The following is a 17,753-nucleotide window of genomic DNA, read 5'->3' as shown; positions in this document are numbered from 1 at the left end:
CAGACACAAAAGAGTACATTCTACATAATTCCATTTACTTGGAATCCTAGAAAAACATATCTAATCTATAATGTCAAAAACCATACCTGAGATTGCCAGGGATCCAGAATCAAAGTAGTGAGGAGGAAGACAACTGACTGGGAAATGGCACAAGGGAAATTTTGGAGGTAATGGCTGCACAGGCATATTCGTCAACAGTCATAGAAGTGCACTTAAAATTCATGTATTTTTATTGCATGTAAACTGTACCTTAATAAGGTTGTTTTTGTTGTAACTGGGGCAATTTGTAAACAATAGGTTGGAGATACCTGTACCAGGTAGCAACAGTGAGAAGGAGGTCAACTAATTGAAGACATACTAACTAGGCAGATACAAATAGGCTGAACCGGTATGGGGAGAAAAAAAAAAAAGACTCCCCAAGATACAATGACTCAAATAATAAAATAAGATAGGTATTTCTTTCCCGTGTAACAATCCAGTTAACTTCAGCCCCTTCTAGCAATTCAGGAAGCTAGGTATCCCAGAAGCTTTGCCATCCTCTGCCTGTGGTTGAGGTACTCCCAAATAGACCCATGGATAGAATTTAGAGATCTGTGATCTCAAATGGGAAAAATTTCATCTTTTTAATCACTACCCTCTAAATGAAGTTTAGCAATCTTCTGAATTATCAATACTGAAAACAAATTATAGTAGTTTCAGCAATACACATAGCTCAGTCAACCATTTGAAATAAAAGGCATCTTCAGATGTTACTAAAAAAATTTTAGTTATTTTATAAATCTTGAAATGTCATTCATACTTACCCTTGCTTTGAAATTACTAGAAATATAAGACCTGCTACTAAATTTTGTTTTGTTTTTAATAAATAATTGCTATGACTATGTAACAAATTATTTAAAATGTTGGTTACTGCACTTTAAGGTAGTTGGTTTTTGTTATCATGCTTATATTTTACGAATTCTAATACATTATTTGGAAAAGAGGCAAACACATCAGGTGGCCATTGGAGCCCATGTAACAAAGAAGTTTCAGGAACCACATTTCAAGATATTGTCATCATACCCATAGTAAAAGCAAAGTTACTGCCACATCTAGTTTGCAGCAGGTAAGAAAAGGAAAGAAAGCCTGGAGGAAATAAGCCATAAGTTGGCTCCATTAACATTCCATTTCTCGGAAAGCAGTCCCATGGCCATTGCTGAACACCAGAGGTCAGGAAATGTAGTGAAACTGGGTCACCATTTTCCCAAGTTTCTATTACGAGTGATGGAAAGGATAACACTATACATTGACTCAATAGTGTCTAAGGATGAGTGTATATGAGCCTAAGGATACAAATGAGACACAGGGCGCTCAGATTTCTCATTGGTGATGCCTTTCACGAAGACAGGGAGAAGCAGCAGAAGATTTTGAAGAAGAGAAAATATTCTAATGGAAAAAGCTGACTTTGAGATTTCTTTGAGCAGGAATATAATGATATATTTGTTCTCCCAGAAAAAAAAAAAAAAAAAACTATTTGCAGTCTTTGTGCATTTCCATGATGTCAATATAGTCATGATGGAAGAGACTGGAAGAGATGGCACACAGTAGATTTTCATTAGCTAAAATAAGCTGGGATCACACCTCTGCTGGTGAGAATTTCCAAGGAGAGACATCTCGAAAACATTTAGATATGCAGAAGTCAAGCTAAGGAGTAGAATCTGAATGAGATAAATGAGATCATCTGGCCATGAGGTTCCAAGAAAAATTGAAATCTGCAAATTGGGTATGGTGGCACATACTTGTAATCCCAGTGGCTAGGGAAGCTGAGGCAGGAAAATTGCAAATTCAAAGCCAGCCCCAGGAACTTATTATTAAGCAATTCAGTGAGAACATGTCTCTAAATAAAATACAAAAAAAAATGGAGGCTGAGGATGTGACTCAGTGGTTAAGTGCACCTGGGTTCAATATCTGGGTACCAAAAAGAACATTGTAATCTATTGTTATTTGGGTAGACAAATGTGATCTTGAGTAAGGGTTTCCAGTAGAATATAGATGCAAAAATAATAATAGTACACTATTAAGCAGTTTTCTATTGTTGTGATAAAATACCTGAGGGAAATAACTTAAAGGATGAAATAGTTATTTTAGCTCACGATTTTAGAAATTTCAGTCCATAGTCTCTTGGCCCATTGCTGTGGGCTTATAGTGAGGCTGATCATCATGGTGCAGAACATGTAGTGGAACAAAACTGCCCACCTCAAAAGTGGCTGGGAAAGAGAAAGAGAGGGTGGTGGGGAGGAGGAGGAGGGAGATAGAGAAAAAGAAAGGGTTCAGAGATAAATTACACCCACTGAAGGCATACTCCCCATGACTCACCTCTTCCAAACAGGTTCTACCTCCTAAAATTTCTAATACATCCCAGTAGTGAAACCAGCTGGGGATCAAGCCTTCAACACATAAGTTTTAGGGATATATTCTAAATCCAAACTATAAAATTCTACCCCTAGTGCCCAAAGGTTTATGCCCATCTCATTATCTCATAATGCAAAATGCATTCAGTCCATCTCCAAGAGTCCCCATATTCTTCACAGTTCAAGCATTGCCCAAAAAGTTCAATGCAAACTGTCCTCTGAGACTCAGGGCAAACTCTTCGCTGTGAGCCCCTATGAAAATCAAAAAACAAATTACACACTTCCAATACGCAATTGCACAGGATAAACAGTCTTATTCCAAAAAGGAAGAACAGGGCGTAGAAAGGAGTGAGAGGATCAAAGAAAGACCAAAAACCAGAAAAACAAGGGCAGGTGGTAGCACAGTTCCAAAGGGCCTGGGCAGTCCCACCACCATGGCCTTGCTGGTCGCAGTCCACAGGGCCTCTCTCTTCAGCCAGTCCCGTTCAGTGCCTTCAGATTTCCTCAGCAGATACTCCACATTCCCGGCATCTGTAATTGTCTGGAGTCTCCAGTTTCATGCATTGTCCTCTCAGGGGATGCCAACAGGAAATCCATCCCTATCATACATCACCTGATCTCACAGGCTTCCTCTGAAATCTTGCTGAAAACCTCCATGACCCTGTAACTCTTCCATTCAGCATTATCTGCAAAAGCAGCATCACATGAATGACACAATGGGATCCTAACCAGAATAAGATATATTATTCCATGCTTGTATAATTATATCAAAATGGATTTTACTGTCATGTATAACTAAAAAGAGCCAATTAAAAAAATAATTTAGCACAAAAAAATTCTGCTGCCAGCAGGAGCAGTAACCTTGTCCATTTGACACATGATTACAGCGGCCTCTGAGTGCTTAGATGGCTGAACATAGTGAACATTCCTGGAGAAACATCTTCTGAGGCAGACTTATGGGAACAGGACACCCTGGCTCTCTCTCCTCAAAGTGAAATCTTCCAAATGAGTTTACACTTTTACACCCTCAAGGCTGTGATGGGTGGGGTGAAGCCAATTCTGAGATGCCCTCAAATATAATTTCTTTTTTGTTTTTTTTGTTTTTTTCCCCCCTGTGGTGCTAGGAATTGAACCCAGGGCCTCACACATTGGCTTCTTTTTAATGGTGTGAATCTCTTCAGCAACCACACCTTTTTGGGTCATAACTAAAAATGTGTTCCTTTTATGGTAAAAATGCAAATTTTTCAAATATTTTGCTCTGCTCTTTGCTCTCAATCCTCACAGTAAACACAGCTAAAAGCAACCAGCAATACCACATCACCACTTTAATTCTGCACTGCCTTGAAATTTCCTCCACCATATTAGTCCTTTAAATTCAATCTCACACAAAGTCTCAGAACATAGACAAAATGTAGACAAGTTCTTTGCCAGAATGTAACATTATTGGTCTCTAGTCCATTTCACAAGAGTCCTCATTTCCACTGAAACCTCATTCACATTGTCTTTACTGAATGCACTCCTATCAGAATTCTGGTCTAATGAGCTCATACCAGAATTATCTATTAAGCTCTGCTTACAACATTCTAGAGTTTCTTTGTCCTGCATCTCCAAACTTTTCCAAACCTTCCCATAAACCAGTTCCAAAGGCTTCTGAACCACATGGCCAGGTATCGTGAAGAAATAACCCTAATTTTTATACCAATTTTCTATATTGGACAACTTTTCATTTTTAAAAAAAAATTATTAAAGAAGCATAAAGGAATAAAGCTTATTTAGAGAATAACAAGAAACTGGTGTTTCCAGTAGTGTATTCTAATCCTCATAAATGTTTATTTAGTTCATTTTGTTGATTCATTTTATATTCATTATACCCAGCTAAAATAAACATTATTCCAATTAGACATTAGTGACAGTCTTTGGCAATCAGAAAGTAAACAAACTATAGCAATATACTGAGTAACACAGATTGAAGTTGTCCCTTCATCCTCTCCCCTGATTTCACTCATTTCATCCCCAAACCAACCTGGACCTAGAATTCAGTACCTCTATGAGATTCTCCATGCAATGCTTTAGTAATTGGTAACTTAAGACAGTGATTTAATGAGTTGTGACTGTGTACAGCATCTTGTTTAAAAGAATTTCTTCTTGGACTCTCCAAAAGTTAACCAGCTCTAAATTGACTTTTGCATGGGAAATACATCCATTTTGCATAGGAAGTATTTATTTTTGCTTTGTACCAACAAGATTAAAACAGAACATTTTGGGAACCTCCAAATGAATTCACTCACTTATAGGTTTTGTACACAGTGTCGATTTCACTGAGGACTTATTCATAACAGAGAGGAGGGGTTTTAAATTTTGCAAGCCAAAATAAACTGTTTAAAGGAAACAATCTTAATTTTGTTTCCATGGTCCCTTTAACGGGCACATGGTTGGGAAGGGCTTCTCTTTCACTTTTTCTGCTTTCTACCTTTTCTTCTTTACTTCATATCTCCTTTCTCCTTTTCTTAATGTACTACATAACCTTGTTGAATCATCTTTTTTTTTTTTTTTTTTTTTGTTAACACAGAATAACTGAGTCCCAAAGGCATTTCCACTTCCAAATTTCATATTGGGCACTCAGCAAAACCAAAGTCATCTGCCCTGCTTATCCACCCAGTTAACAGGACCAACCTTCTTTAAGGATATTTACAGATGATTATATTTTGTAACATAAACATAGCTTTGTGATCCCATCAGTTATGCCAAGTTATCCTCTAAAAGACCAACTGATGAATTAAAATTTCTGCTTCTCGTTGTAATGGTGCTAAGTGGAACTGTGATAAGAGTTATAATAAAGAAAGGACCAGTGCACAGTGAGAGAATGTAGGAGGGGCATCTTCTATTTGAGGCTCACAGAAGAAGGCAGCAACAATCCTAAATAAAATGTGGATGTGGAGTAGCCAACAGGTGGGCCCAGGGGTCCGCAGTGTAGGTTTGTAGGTTAGGACGTGGAAGCAGAAAGTGGTTCAGCAAGGAAGAACAAAATCTCAGGAGCAAACTGCAGGTGAAAACTAAAACAGTGAGTGCAGAGGGACTCTCATGTAATTGTGTTTCCTGTGTGGTCTTTCCCAGGACTCTCACCATGTTCTCAAATATGATGCTTCAAAGAGCACTGCTGATGTTGACGTTTCTTTTAGCCATTTCCTGGACAACTTATATAATTGCTCAAAACTCCACAGAGGTAGGAATAATTTTCTCCTATTACTTCCACCTGTGATCTCCATCAATTTAGAACTACCAATCACTCCTTTCCCTTCCCTCCCACTCCAACTCTGCTTTCTTCTCCCCTTCTTGACTTCATTTCAGAGGGTTTATGGACACTTTTCATTTCCCATTCTACCTCAATCCAATCTAATCAGGATTCTACCTCCTACATGCCCCCAAAACAGGCCTTGTGAAGATTAACAACTTCCATGTCACTAAACAACTACCCTGTCAGTAAATTCCTTGACCATGTAAATCCCGTTTGCCACTGTCTTTTTGTCTATTATGATTTCTTTTTCCTTGAAAAAGTTATTTTTTTAGTAACTAGTTTCCCCTGTTGTGTCTTGATGCTAAAACATTAGGAAAGTTTTTCCCACTCCAAGATTACACAGAAATCCACATGTTCTTGGTTTTTTTTCCTTATACTGTTCCATAATCTATATTCAAATATCTGATTCACTTAGAATTTGTTCTGTTAAACGGTATAACATGTTGATCTAATTTTACTTTTCCATATGACTTCCCAGTTATCATAACTTATTAAAAATTTATCCTACACACTCACAAATTTTTGAGTGCTATCTCTACTGCATACTAAATTTGTATATATAATAAGGTCTATCTCTGATTTTCAATTTTGTTCCATTCTCTTTTTATTCATTCACCAGTATCATTCTAGAGATTTTAGACACAAAATTTAATATGCAGTAGGGCTAACCCTGTCTATACACCACTCCTTATTTTTAATATCCCCCATGTTTTCTGATTATTCTTTCTTATTTACCCTTTCAAGTGAACTTTCTAATTGACATATGTGACCCAGAAATATTGAGGATTTTTCTTGTGATTTCATTAAATGTATAAACTACTTTTAAATATTACCTTCATGATGTTCTCTATCCAAGAATACCGTTTCCCTTCCCTTCCATTTGACCAATTTTGTTCACTTACCTAATGTTTCACAAATTTTCCTCGTGTAAATATTCAACATGTTAAATCTGTGCTTAAATATTTTACTGTCAATTTGCTACCCTGTATCAGATTATCTGATTCATTTGATCCTCTCTTTGATTTGGTCTGTATACATGAAAGCTATTAAATATATTGATTTTACTACCTACTATTTTACTGTATCCTTTTTTTGTTTGTAGTCACTGTTGCATCTCATAATAAAGATTAATTAAAGTCCTCCTTTCAAATTCCAATGTCTTATTTGCTTTCTCTTGTCCAATCACATTAGCTAGTACCTCCACCCCAATGTTAATTTATAATACAATAGTAGGCAGTTTCCTTGCTTGCTTCTGATTTTTTGGTGGCAAACCTTCTAGTGTTTCTCTTTAAGTAAGATGCCAGTTTTTGAGTTACAAATTTGTGGGTTACAAATTTCATTTTATTGAGTATTTTTAACATAAATCAGTGCTAAGTGATTTGAAGTAAAATCCTGTTACTCCAGTTAATACTGTAAGGAAATCAAGAAGCAAATTCTAATTCTCATCTCTCTCTCTCTAGTCACTGATTTTTTTATACATTGAATATTTTATTACCATACTTTATACTGCATTTCATCACCATTTCTTGCTTGGTTTTGCCAAAGGATTAGCAATCTTCTGAGTTTTCTCAAATATTCAATTTAAGTTCTGGTCATCTTTATTTTTAATTACATCTCATTTCTGTTTCTAGTCTCTTTTGGTTTACTATTCCACTTCATTACTAAACATCAGAGTTTTACTAATTGATGTTGGGCCACAGAACAGCAGGGCAAGCATTTTTTGTCTTGTTTTGTTTTTAAGTTTTACCTGCATTCTAAAGTGGGAGATGGTTGACAATCACTGATCTATAATCCCAATTCTCAAGCTTATCTAAGAGTAGGATGCCTGTCAATCTTCTGAAAACACATACCCCAGGACAGCAATTTAGTGACATGATTCAACGGACCTGAACTATTGCATGAAAATGAGTATTCTGAAATATATCCTTGTTGATGGTAGAAGCTTCCAACTATCAACAAGGATCAGAAATCACTGAATTCCAGCACCTATAGAACACTATCCAGCATTAAAAGTATCAGCAATCTCTAAGGTTGTAGTGATTTCTAAATGAAAAATTAACATGTTTAGGCAGTTTGGGGGAGAGGAGGAGGTAGCCAGCAATTCAGGAAAAGAAGATAGTATTGGCAAAGAAGTAAAAGAAAGTCAGCTTCTAAAAATAAGTTAGTCCTTTAAAATAGAATGCACAGGAGGAAATGGAAAAAGTGGGGAGTTAAAGAGAACACAGCATAAAACCTCCTTAAGACTGGGCTTCCCAAGAATCATTAGAAGCCATTGAAGGGTCTTAAGGACAGAGAAGGTATGAGTCCGAGTTTTGTTTTAGGACTGACCTAGCTACCAAGGAGAAAATTAAATGGAGAGACAGCAGGATGGTCCTCAGGAAACCTGAAGAACTTTTTCACACTTAAGAAGACTACTACAATCCTAGAGATAAAAGATAGTGACTTCGACAATGATATTCTAGGGAGGAAAAGACTGTTAATACTGAGGTAAAACTATCAGAAATCATAGTTATTGGATATAAGGTATATATGAAAAACAGCAAATGCACTGGCATCAACTTGTTACTCACATGTACACCCTGAGCTGTATGTCTTAGATTGAATATATTTATAACTGTTAAGATGTGCTCTAAAATATTGGGATAAAAACAAATTTTACATTTTATTAAATATCAGAGAATTTAAATAATATTGATGATAGCATGTAAATGAATAATGAAACTCCTCATGCGTAAAAATGAATGCAGGTTCATTTCATACCATGTCATATTTCTTATCCTTTTAGCTTTGGTCTATGGTAAACTTATCCATTTCCTTCTATCACTGGAACATCTCCAAAGAATCCTCATGTCCTGAAATATCAACGAGCCTGATAAAATCACCAATAGAAACTGAACTCAGAATAAGGGAGATCCTACAGAATTTAGACCAGCTGATCCCGCCCAGGCCCTTCACCCACGTGAACACCACCACCAGCGCCACACACAGCACAGTCTCCATCCTCAACCCCAGACGCACATACTGCCGGGGGGACCAGCTGGATGTCCTGCTGGAAGCCAGGGACTACCTGGGACGCAGGAAGGAATATGGAGGGGACTTCCTGAGGGCCAGGATGTCCTCCCCAGTCCTGAAGGCAGGCGCCTCAGGAAAGGTGACAGACTTCAACAATGGCACCTACCTTGTCAGCTTTACTCTGTTCTGGCAGGGCCATGTCTCCCTGTCTCTCCTCCTCATCCATCCCAGTGAAGGGGTGTCGGCTCTCTGGAGGGCAAGAAACCAAGGCTATGATAAAATTATTTTCAAAGGTAAATTTGTTAATGGCACTTCCCAAGTCTTCACTGAATGCAGCCTGACCCCGAACTCTAGAACTGAAATATGCACATACCTGTATGGGAGAGACCAGGAAGCCTTCTACTGTGAGAAGCCTCCACACATGCCCTGTGAGGCCCTGACCCATGTGAACACCAGGAACCGAGAAATTTCTTATCTTTCTCTCAAGGAAAAAAGTCTTTTCCATAAGTGAGTATACTTTTTAATACAATCAGAAGTGCCCCTAAGCAGAGCTACATTGTCCATCTTAATATTAAGCAGGATCTTCTCAGATGCCTCCTCTACTCAAGGTTGTGGTCAGATGGGTAATATCTGCATGGAGACCAGTGTCCATGACTCCACATCATAGTTTGCATTTTGATTGAAATGGGCCCAAGGAGGGCTACACAAGTTGGAACTATATAATATATATGCCTGTACTGCTCAAGAAAACTGGTATTGTCACATTTGATGATGTATTTAACTATAAATGTAGGTTCTATGAAATATGCTCTGTGGAAAACTCTTCTACTATATATTCAAATACATCACCAAAAAAAGATTCCTTGATAAGCATACCATAAGATCATGCTCCTTCACTTCCCATATCATTCCACAGATACTGCCATCTAAATGTCTTTTGCATTCATCCATTTCTCTCCACGTCCAAGTTGACATCGAGTTGCTATCCAAGTTGCTATCCAAGTTGAGACCATCATCATCTTACTTGTGACAGCTTCCCACCTGGTCTCCCTACCACCAATCATACCCTCCTTGAACCCACTCTACACTGCATCCTGAGCAATCTTTCTAAAAAGCCAGTTCCTACTGGTCATCTCCAGTTGATCTCATGATCAGAGATGCCTCAGTGTATACTGTTCAGGGTGGAGGAGTTCTTCAACCTCCTGGACATTGTGACCTATCAGTTCCTGGAAGCCCTGGTTGAATAGCTCCTCTAACCTCGGTGCCCATGTTTCCCCTATTAATCTTGGCTGCAGACATACTATGCTTTTATCCCCCTGCTCACAAACAGATGCTCACTCCCTGGTTTCCTTGTTCTCCACTGAAATGGGAAACACTTCACTCCTTAGAATGAATTATCAGGGCTTCTTCATGGGTCACTTTAAGGATTTGAAAAAGAAAACGATCATCACAAATCCCAAAACTGTGAGCCAAGCCCTAGACACCTATTACTTCTAGTTCTTTTATTCATTTGCTAACTTTCCATAAGCCTCAGTCTACTTCCTTTTCACTTTCCAGTCTGCCAAAATCTATTCAGCTACCCCATGATGACTTATTTTCCCTACATTTGATGACAGTAGAATGTTTTATTCTGAGCAATCCCTTTCTCAGAAAATTTCAAAGTCAAGCTCAGAGTCTTTTTTTTTTCCCCTTAAACTTTCAAAATACACACTTATGAGAAATAAGAGTAAAGACCAAACTTGGAAAAATAACATGCACTCCAGAATCTTACCCAGTTATCCAAATTTTGACTCCTGATCCATTCAACTCACCAAACCTCAAACCATTTACAATTATTCTGAAATGAGGCAGAGAAGGAGTGGGAGTGAAGGGAAAGGGGTGATTTGTAGTTCTAAATTGATGACGGTCACAGGTGGATGTGATAGGAGAAAACTGTTCCTACCTTTGTGGAGTTTTGAGCAATTATAGTCGCCCAGGTAATGGCTAAAAGAGATGTCAACCTCAGCAGTGAAGCATCATATTTGAGATGATGATGAGAGTCCTAGGAAAGACCACACAAGAAACACAATTACATGAGAGTCCCTCTGCACTCATTGTTTTATTTAATTTAATTCATTATTTATTTAATCATTATTTTATTCAATCTCCTTCTATGCATTAATCATCCTCATGTTTCAATCACAGTAAGGATGAGACCATGTTTTACCCATTTCTTTCATGGATTGGACCTAAAGAGACACCCATAGCAGAGAACACGGTACCACTTACATCGATTGTACTGGGTACCTGAGCCATCCTCCCCAGAACCTCTTCTGCCTTCCTCTATTTACACACAATGTATGTAGGTTTGGGGGAAAAAGTGAATTAAAGAGAGGATAGAGGTAAGAAAGGAAGTCAGAGGTAAGAAAGGAAGTCTGAAGTAAGAAGAGTCAGATAGTCTTCATCAAGTGCAGAAAGAAATACAGTGTACTTTTATTCATGCATCAGTTTGAACACTACTTTCTGCTAGCCACATTGATGGATATTAAAGACATAGCAGTGAATACAAACAAACATTACCTTGCTTCACATGATTCTCACATATCAGGAAACACAGTTAAAGAGGGAAGCAGAAGCTCTGTGATAGGGGTCTATGTGCCATGATAAGGAGCCAGGGTTCCTTCATTAAGTGATTGGGAGACAATCAAGGTTTTTAAACAAGAATGCGGTTGCATTTGCAATTGGAAGTGGTGCTCTGGGAGTTGTGCCAAAGAAATTAGGTGGGATAAAGCTTAGGTTGACCAATTAGAGGTTCACAGTAATTTAAGAAAAGTATCACATGAACTTGAATAGGTGAGGTGAAGGCATATAAAGAATAGGCAGACTTAACAATATTATGAATCTAAAATTCTAGGACACACTATTGCATGTCATGTGACAGATGAGTAGAGTTGTCCTGGACTTTGGGTACTCTCAGCAAGACAGAAAATCTTTCAAAATTCCAATTTATTCACAATACCCAATATATCTAAAATATACAACAGATATAATAGTTTTCAGTTAATGAAAGTTAAAAATATCCCTCACTCACATGCAAGTGATGCCTGTTGACTGTGGTATGTGGACACAAAACAAGCTAATCTGTCGTCTTATTTTTTGAAGGTCCAAAGTGGGAGTTGAAACTATGAAAGACCTTAAACATATTTATGTCTTCCAATGTAAAAGTCAGTCCACTTTTTCCAATGGTAGGTAACGTCTGGCATGTGTCTTACACAGGGAAAAGTTAGCAGTGTTAATTCTTTTAGTTGTAGTTTTCCAGGAGCATAATCCCTAGCAGGGTTGGTGATCTCAATTATGCTAGACTTTATAGGGAGAAACCAACTTAAGAAAATTATTTCAAACTGTTTGTACCAGATCTCATCTTGATTTATCCTTAAAAAAAGAAAGTATCCTACATTCATCTCCCAGAGTCTGAGGTGCTGTGCAAATGTCTTTGATGGATACCCATGGTTTCAGCAGGAATATTGTGGTTTTAATTTCTTGATATCTGTTGGCATAACCTCCAACTTTTAGTTGGTGCACTTAATTTTATATGGAGCTTCCATCTTATTAAATATTTTAATGGAAAATACAAAGCAATGTTATATATGAAAGTATAATGTTTATATTTATTTATACCTTAGCTTTAAATAACTTATTTAAAGACTGAGTTTACCAATAACATTAGTATCCCAGGCAACTCATAATGATATATTGTCAATATTTATTCACTTATTCCTCAAGTGTTTACTGAAGATCTGATAGATATGAAGCTCCATGAGTAAATGCAGAAAAAAGCTAAGCTTGTGATCTAAAAAAAGATTTTATTTTAAATCTACCAACTCTATGAAGAAAGCAAAATACCTAAGGTCTTATTTTAAAGTTAAATATATTTGACTGAGCCCTGGGTAAAGTTGTCAGATTGAAGTAAGTGATAAATATGGGAAATCTACTAAATTTAAGTAATTTCTAATTACCCATGTATATATACAATGAGATAAAGGGAAAATATTGCATGATTCATACACTAAAAAAGTGCCCCTTACTAGAATAATTTAATGTTATCCTGTATTTTTAATGTGAGAACTTTTTTACTTGATAACTCTAGTCATAAGCAAAATCATGTGAGACCTTGTGTTTATAAGCCAAAGGAGTGAGCATATGGTAGAATGTAGCAAAAGATAGGGTGAGTAAGAGAGGAAGAAGCTAAATAAACAGTTCTGAGGATTGCAGTGTTTATTAAGAAAGCTAAAGAAAGCCACAGAGAACATCCGTAAAGAACAGTGGTATGATCCTCGTGTTTTAAAATGCAAATTCAAAAAATAAGCATGACCTACACAAAGACAATTTAAAATGTCACTAAGGGACATAAAACAAAATTTATACATAGAAGAAAATAAACTTTTTCTGGTTGGGTGATTTCATACTGAGAAGATGTCAGTTTGCTCTGCATTAGTTTCTTCTTGCTGCTACTACAAGGGGCTTTAATTAAAAAGAACATATTAACTTAGTGTTATTCTTCAAAGTAAAACATTGGTCTCACTGAGGTACAATCAAGGTAGAACAGGCCTGTGTTCCTTTCTAGAGGCTCTAGAGAAGGATCTGTTGTACCTTTCAGCTTCTAAAGGCTGCCTTCCTTCCTTTAAGCCCCACCCACCATCTCCAAAGCCACAATGGTAGGTCAAGTCCTCAAGTTACATCTTTCTAGTCCACCTTCTGCTTCCCTCTTCCATTATGGTAGACCAATGAGATTAGATTGGACTACCTTTTGTAGATAATCTAGGATTATCTCCATCTCAAAACCCATGCCCTTAGTCACATCTGGAAAATCCCTTTTACCATCCGTTTTTTTCCTTGAAGGCAACATATTCATAGGTTTGGCGAATTAAGACCCAAATATCTTTGGGGGGTATAATATGTCCACCACAATCTCTAAACTAATAAAAAGATGGGGATGGAAAATATTTAGTAACTGTGGGTCTCATGTTTCTAGGGTTATAGTAAGTAATCATTCATAATACAATGCTATCAAGCATCAGGGGGCCAAACCAGGTTACACTCAAATTCCAACAAAAATCATAGGATTAGGAAAACTCCCTTTGGTGAGCAAAACCACCAGGATTTAAGAAGCAATTTAAGTACATTTTTCTTTTTTTCTTTTTTTATTTGTGGTACTACATTGAACCCAGGACCTCACACATGCTAGGCAAGCACTTTACCACTGAGCTACACCCCCAGGCCACATTTTCCAATTCTGAACACAGCACCATTTTGCCACTGTCTACCAATTACAGAGTTGTCCCTTGGTATTTCGTGGGGGTTTTGTTTTGATAACCACTGTGTACACCAAAATCTGCAGATGCTCAGGTCCTTACATAAAATGGCATGGTATTTTCATATAACCTAGGTTCGTCCTCCCATATACTTTAAATCATTTCCAGATTACTTAAAATACCTAAGAATGTAAATTCTTTGTAAATAGTTGTCATAACAGTTTAGAAAATAATAAAAAGTTCTGTACACATTTGATAAAGGTAAAAGGTTCTCTGAATGTATTCCATCCATTATTGAGTGGAATCCATAGATACAGAACCCATGGATATGGAGGACTGACTATACAGTATCACCATGTAATAGTATACTCTTCTGTGAACACAAGCAACCAGAGACTGCAAGTCCATAAGGGACTAAGAAAGGAAGATAAAGCAGACTGCTTTGTAATTTCCCAATATCCATTCCTTCCTCCTTCTTTAGTAAGACAAACCATTATTTGAGCTGGAACCATGGCCATTTTTCCTTGTAGCTACTTATGGCCACATTAACTTTTTTCTAAGACTATGAATAGAAATCATATGGGGAACTTATAAGTAATGCCTTTAAAGGCAAAACAACTTGCCTTCCTCTTCCATTTGTCTCCTTGCTTCTAGTTAAACTGTAGATAAAATGTGAGAAAGGAAACAGCCATGTTAGACTGAAAGACTAAAACCATATGTTAAGAATGGCAGAACAGAGCTGGGCACAGTGGCACATGCCTGTGACCCCAGTGGATAGGAGATTGGGTAGGGGGATTGCACATTTAAAGCCAGTCTCAGCAATTTAGTGAGGTGCTAAGCAATTCAGTGAGACCCTATCTCTAAATAAAATACAAAAAAGAGATGGGGATGTGGCTCAGTGGCTAAGTTCAATCACTGGTCCCAAGGGGTGGCGGGGGGGGGGGGGGGGGGGGGGAGGAGACTGGTAGAATAACAAGATAAAAGAAAGAGGAGTCCCTCACAATATCACATTAACCTTGGCCTGGTCACTCTGAAAATGTTATGTGAGGGACAAATAAATTTCCAATTTTAAGACATTATTTTGGCCTTTCTTACAGCATTCAACTTTTTTCTTATTTAATACAGGAAGTGGATGTAATACAGAAATGCTGATAGAACAAAATCTAAAATATGAGTACTGGACATACAGGTCAGTGGCAGAGTGCTTGCCTTGAATGCATGAGGCTCTGGGTCCAAACGCAAGCACCAGAGAAAAGTAAAAACAAAAAACAAAATATGAGACGACTGCTCAGCAGTGGGGCAGCAGCATAGAGAATGGCAAGGAAACATGATGTCAGACATCTAATGACCTGTGTTATGCCATGGCAAAGAGCTGGTGCTCTGCCACATGGGACACCTTCAAAACCAGACAATGACAGAGCCTGCAGTTACAGAGGAACAGGTTGCAATATCTCAGAATCACAGTTTTCTGTTGGATGTTGCATGACACATTTATTAAGGTCCTAATAGAAAACAGCATTAAGTCAACCTAGGTATTTTACTATATGTACATACTATATTTAAGCCATTTTTTAAACATAGAAAAATTCATACTATTCCTTCATTGATGGAACAAACGCAAATGATCTGATAACAAAGACACCAACTGGTAGTTCACTGACATCATTCAGATTACAGAACCAAATTAAGTCCCTGCAGAATCAGAGGAATAGCAAAGAAAGGAAAGGACATCAAGACTTGGCTAATGACCACAGGTGGTAGAAAATGAATAGGGACAAGTCAGCATGACTTGAAATCTCTCAAAAGAATGAGTAGCAGAGCCTAAACATAGCTTGTGATCAAAAAATAGCTCTAGTAAGACACAGAAGACAAGAGTAAAGGGAGAGAGAAAGAGATCAGGAAAGGAGGCTGATGTTTAACGAGGTTGGGTGTTTAACACATGCCACTAACAACACTCACCATAGGCTCTGTATTGCCAGAGAGAGAAAAGAGCACAGAGAAATGCCAAATTGGAATGAAGACTCCTTTCCCTGGTGGATACACTTTACAAGGAAGGTGGATAACAACATTTTGCAACCAGATTCAGCTGGATACAAATAAGACCAATGGTTGCTTGAAAGGAAAACTCATTTACCTCCTTGGAGACTCCACGCTGCGTCAGTGGATCTACTACTTACCCAGAGTTGTAAAAAGTATGTAGTTACTTTATATTCTTTTGGAAATTCAGGTTGATTGTAAAGTACTTTCAATGAGGTCTCCATCTATTCTCACTTGGGCAGATCTTTTGTTGTTTTTGTTTGTTTTTTCTTTTTTTGTTATTTCATTTAACTTTCTAGAGTTGAGTCTTAATTTAAAATCTATTTTATTTTCTCTTTCATAAGAAATGTTGCTTCTTATACAATCCAATGAAAACTTTACATTTTGATTGACATTTCACACATATGAACTAACCTATAGAGTAGAATGCTTCCAAGAAAAATACTGTAGCTGGTGATTATAAATGATATTCTGTTTAAAAGTATTAATCACTACCTTCTAATTAAAGATTTGCTTATTTTTTTATCAGCACTGAAATTTTTTGATCTTCATGGAATTGGACTTTTTAAGAAACATTTGCTTCTGGATGCTGAACAACATATTCAAATTCAATGGAAAAAACATGGCTATCCTTTTGTCACTAATCAGCTCTACTCTGTGATAGATGAAGGTTTTATCCCTCGAGAAATTGACCGACTATCAGGGGATAAAAACACAGCCATTGTCATAACCTTTGGCCAACACTTCAGACCCTTCCCCATTGACATTTTCATTCGCAGGGCCATCAGTGTTCGAAAAGCTATTGAGCGACTCTTCCTAAGAAGCCCAGACACTAAAGTGATCATTAAGACAGAAAATATCAGGGAGATGCACATAGAAACAGAGAGGTTTGGAGACTTCCATGGATACATTCAGTATCTTACCCTGAATGACATTTTCAAAGACCTCAATGTGGGTGTCATTGACGCCTGGGACATGACCATTGCATACGGCACCAATAATATCCACCCATCTGATAATGTGATTGAAAAACAGATTAACATGTTCTTAAACTACATTTGCTAAACAGAAAATATGCAAAGTCACTAGGAACCAATTTTCACATCCCTTGTGTATTGTCAATGAAATTTTATTCATTTTAAGAACTAAGAAAATCAAACTTAGAAGAACCTGTCCATGGGATTATTTGTGGGACACTTGAAGACAATAAGAATGGAGATGGGATACAAAGTCAAAAAAATCAACACAAAGAATGACCATACCATGCCTAGAGTATGAATGAATGATAATAAATGTTTTCATACTTAAGGCAAGATTGGGTCATGATTTTTGTTATTCCTGGCTGAACTAATGGAAAGGTAGAAGAGAATAAACATACAATTATCATGATGCTCTAAAACAGTTACCTTCCTCTGTGAAGGTATAAATAGTAAATATTTTGGAATCTGCAGGCTGTCCTGCCTCTGCCACAACTGCACCACTCTGCATTGAAATGCAAAAGCAACCACAGACAACATGTAAACAAATGAGTGAGTTATGTTTCAATAAAACTTTATTAATAGACAAGGACACTTGTATTTCATACACTCTATACTTGTCAGGAAATATTTTTATTTTGATTTTGCAAACTGTTTATAAATGCAAAAACCATTCTTAGTTCACAGGCCCTAAAAAAAAATGTGGTAGTTGTATTTGGCCTCTAGGCAATATTTTGCTGGTACCTGATTT

At 37.3% G+C, this 17,753-nt stretch overlaps 1 protein-coding gene across 1 annotated transcript; it reads left to right on the top strand.

Moving 5' to 3' along the window:
* Window positions 1–5,514: 5,514 nt before the first annotated feature.
* Window positions 5,515–17,090, top strand: LOC124958132 (NXPE family member 1-like). Its single transcript, XM_047515869.1, has 5 exons — window positions 5,515–5,613; window positions 8,471–9,204; window positions 11,839–11,900; window positions 15,968–16,180; window positions 16,555–17,090. Exons 1-5 carry the CDS (start codon window positions 5,515–5,517, stop codon window positions 17,088–17,090), a joined length of 1,644 nt encoding a protein of 547 aa, XP_047371825.1.
* The last annotated feature ends 663 nt before the right edge of the window (window positions 17,091–17,753 follow it).

Source organism: Sciurus carolinensis, chromosome 11 (genome assembly GCF_902686445.1).
Source record: "Sciurus carolinensis chromosome 11, mSciCar1.2, whole genome shotgun sequence".
NCBI lineage: Eukaryota > Metazoa > Chordata > Mammalia > Rodentia > Sciuridae > Sciurus > Sciurus carolinensis.
This window is presented reverse-complemented; position numbering and strand designations above follow the sequence as displayed.

Excerpts from the sequence above, each read along its gene's own strand:
- LOC124958132 (XM_047515869.1), top strand. The coding sequence starts at position 5,515 with ATGTTCTCAAATATGATGCTTCAAAGAGCACTGCTGATGTTGACGTTT. Across the intron at positions 5,614-8,470 it reads TTGCTCAAAACTCCACAGAG|CTTTGGTCTATGGTAAACTT; the intron begins GTAGGAATAATT and ends TTATCCTTTTAG. Across the intron at positions 11,901-15,967 it reads TTATGTCTTCCAATGTAAAA|AGAGAGAAAAGAGCACAGAG; the intron begins GTCAGTCCACTT and ends CTGTATTGCCAG.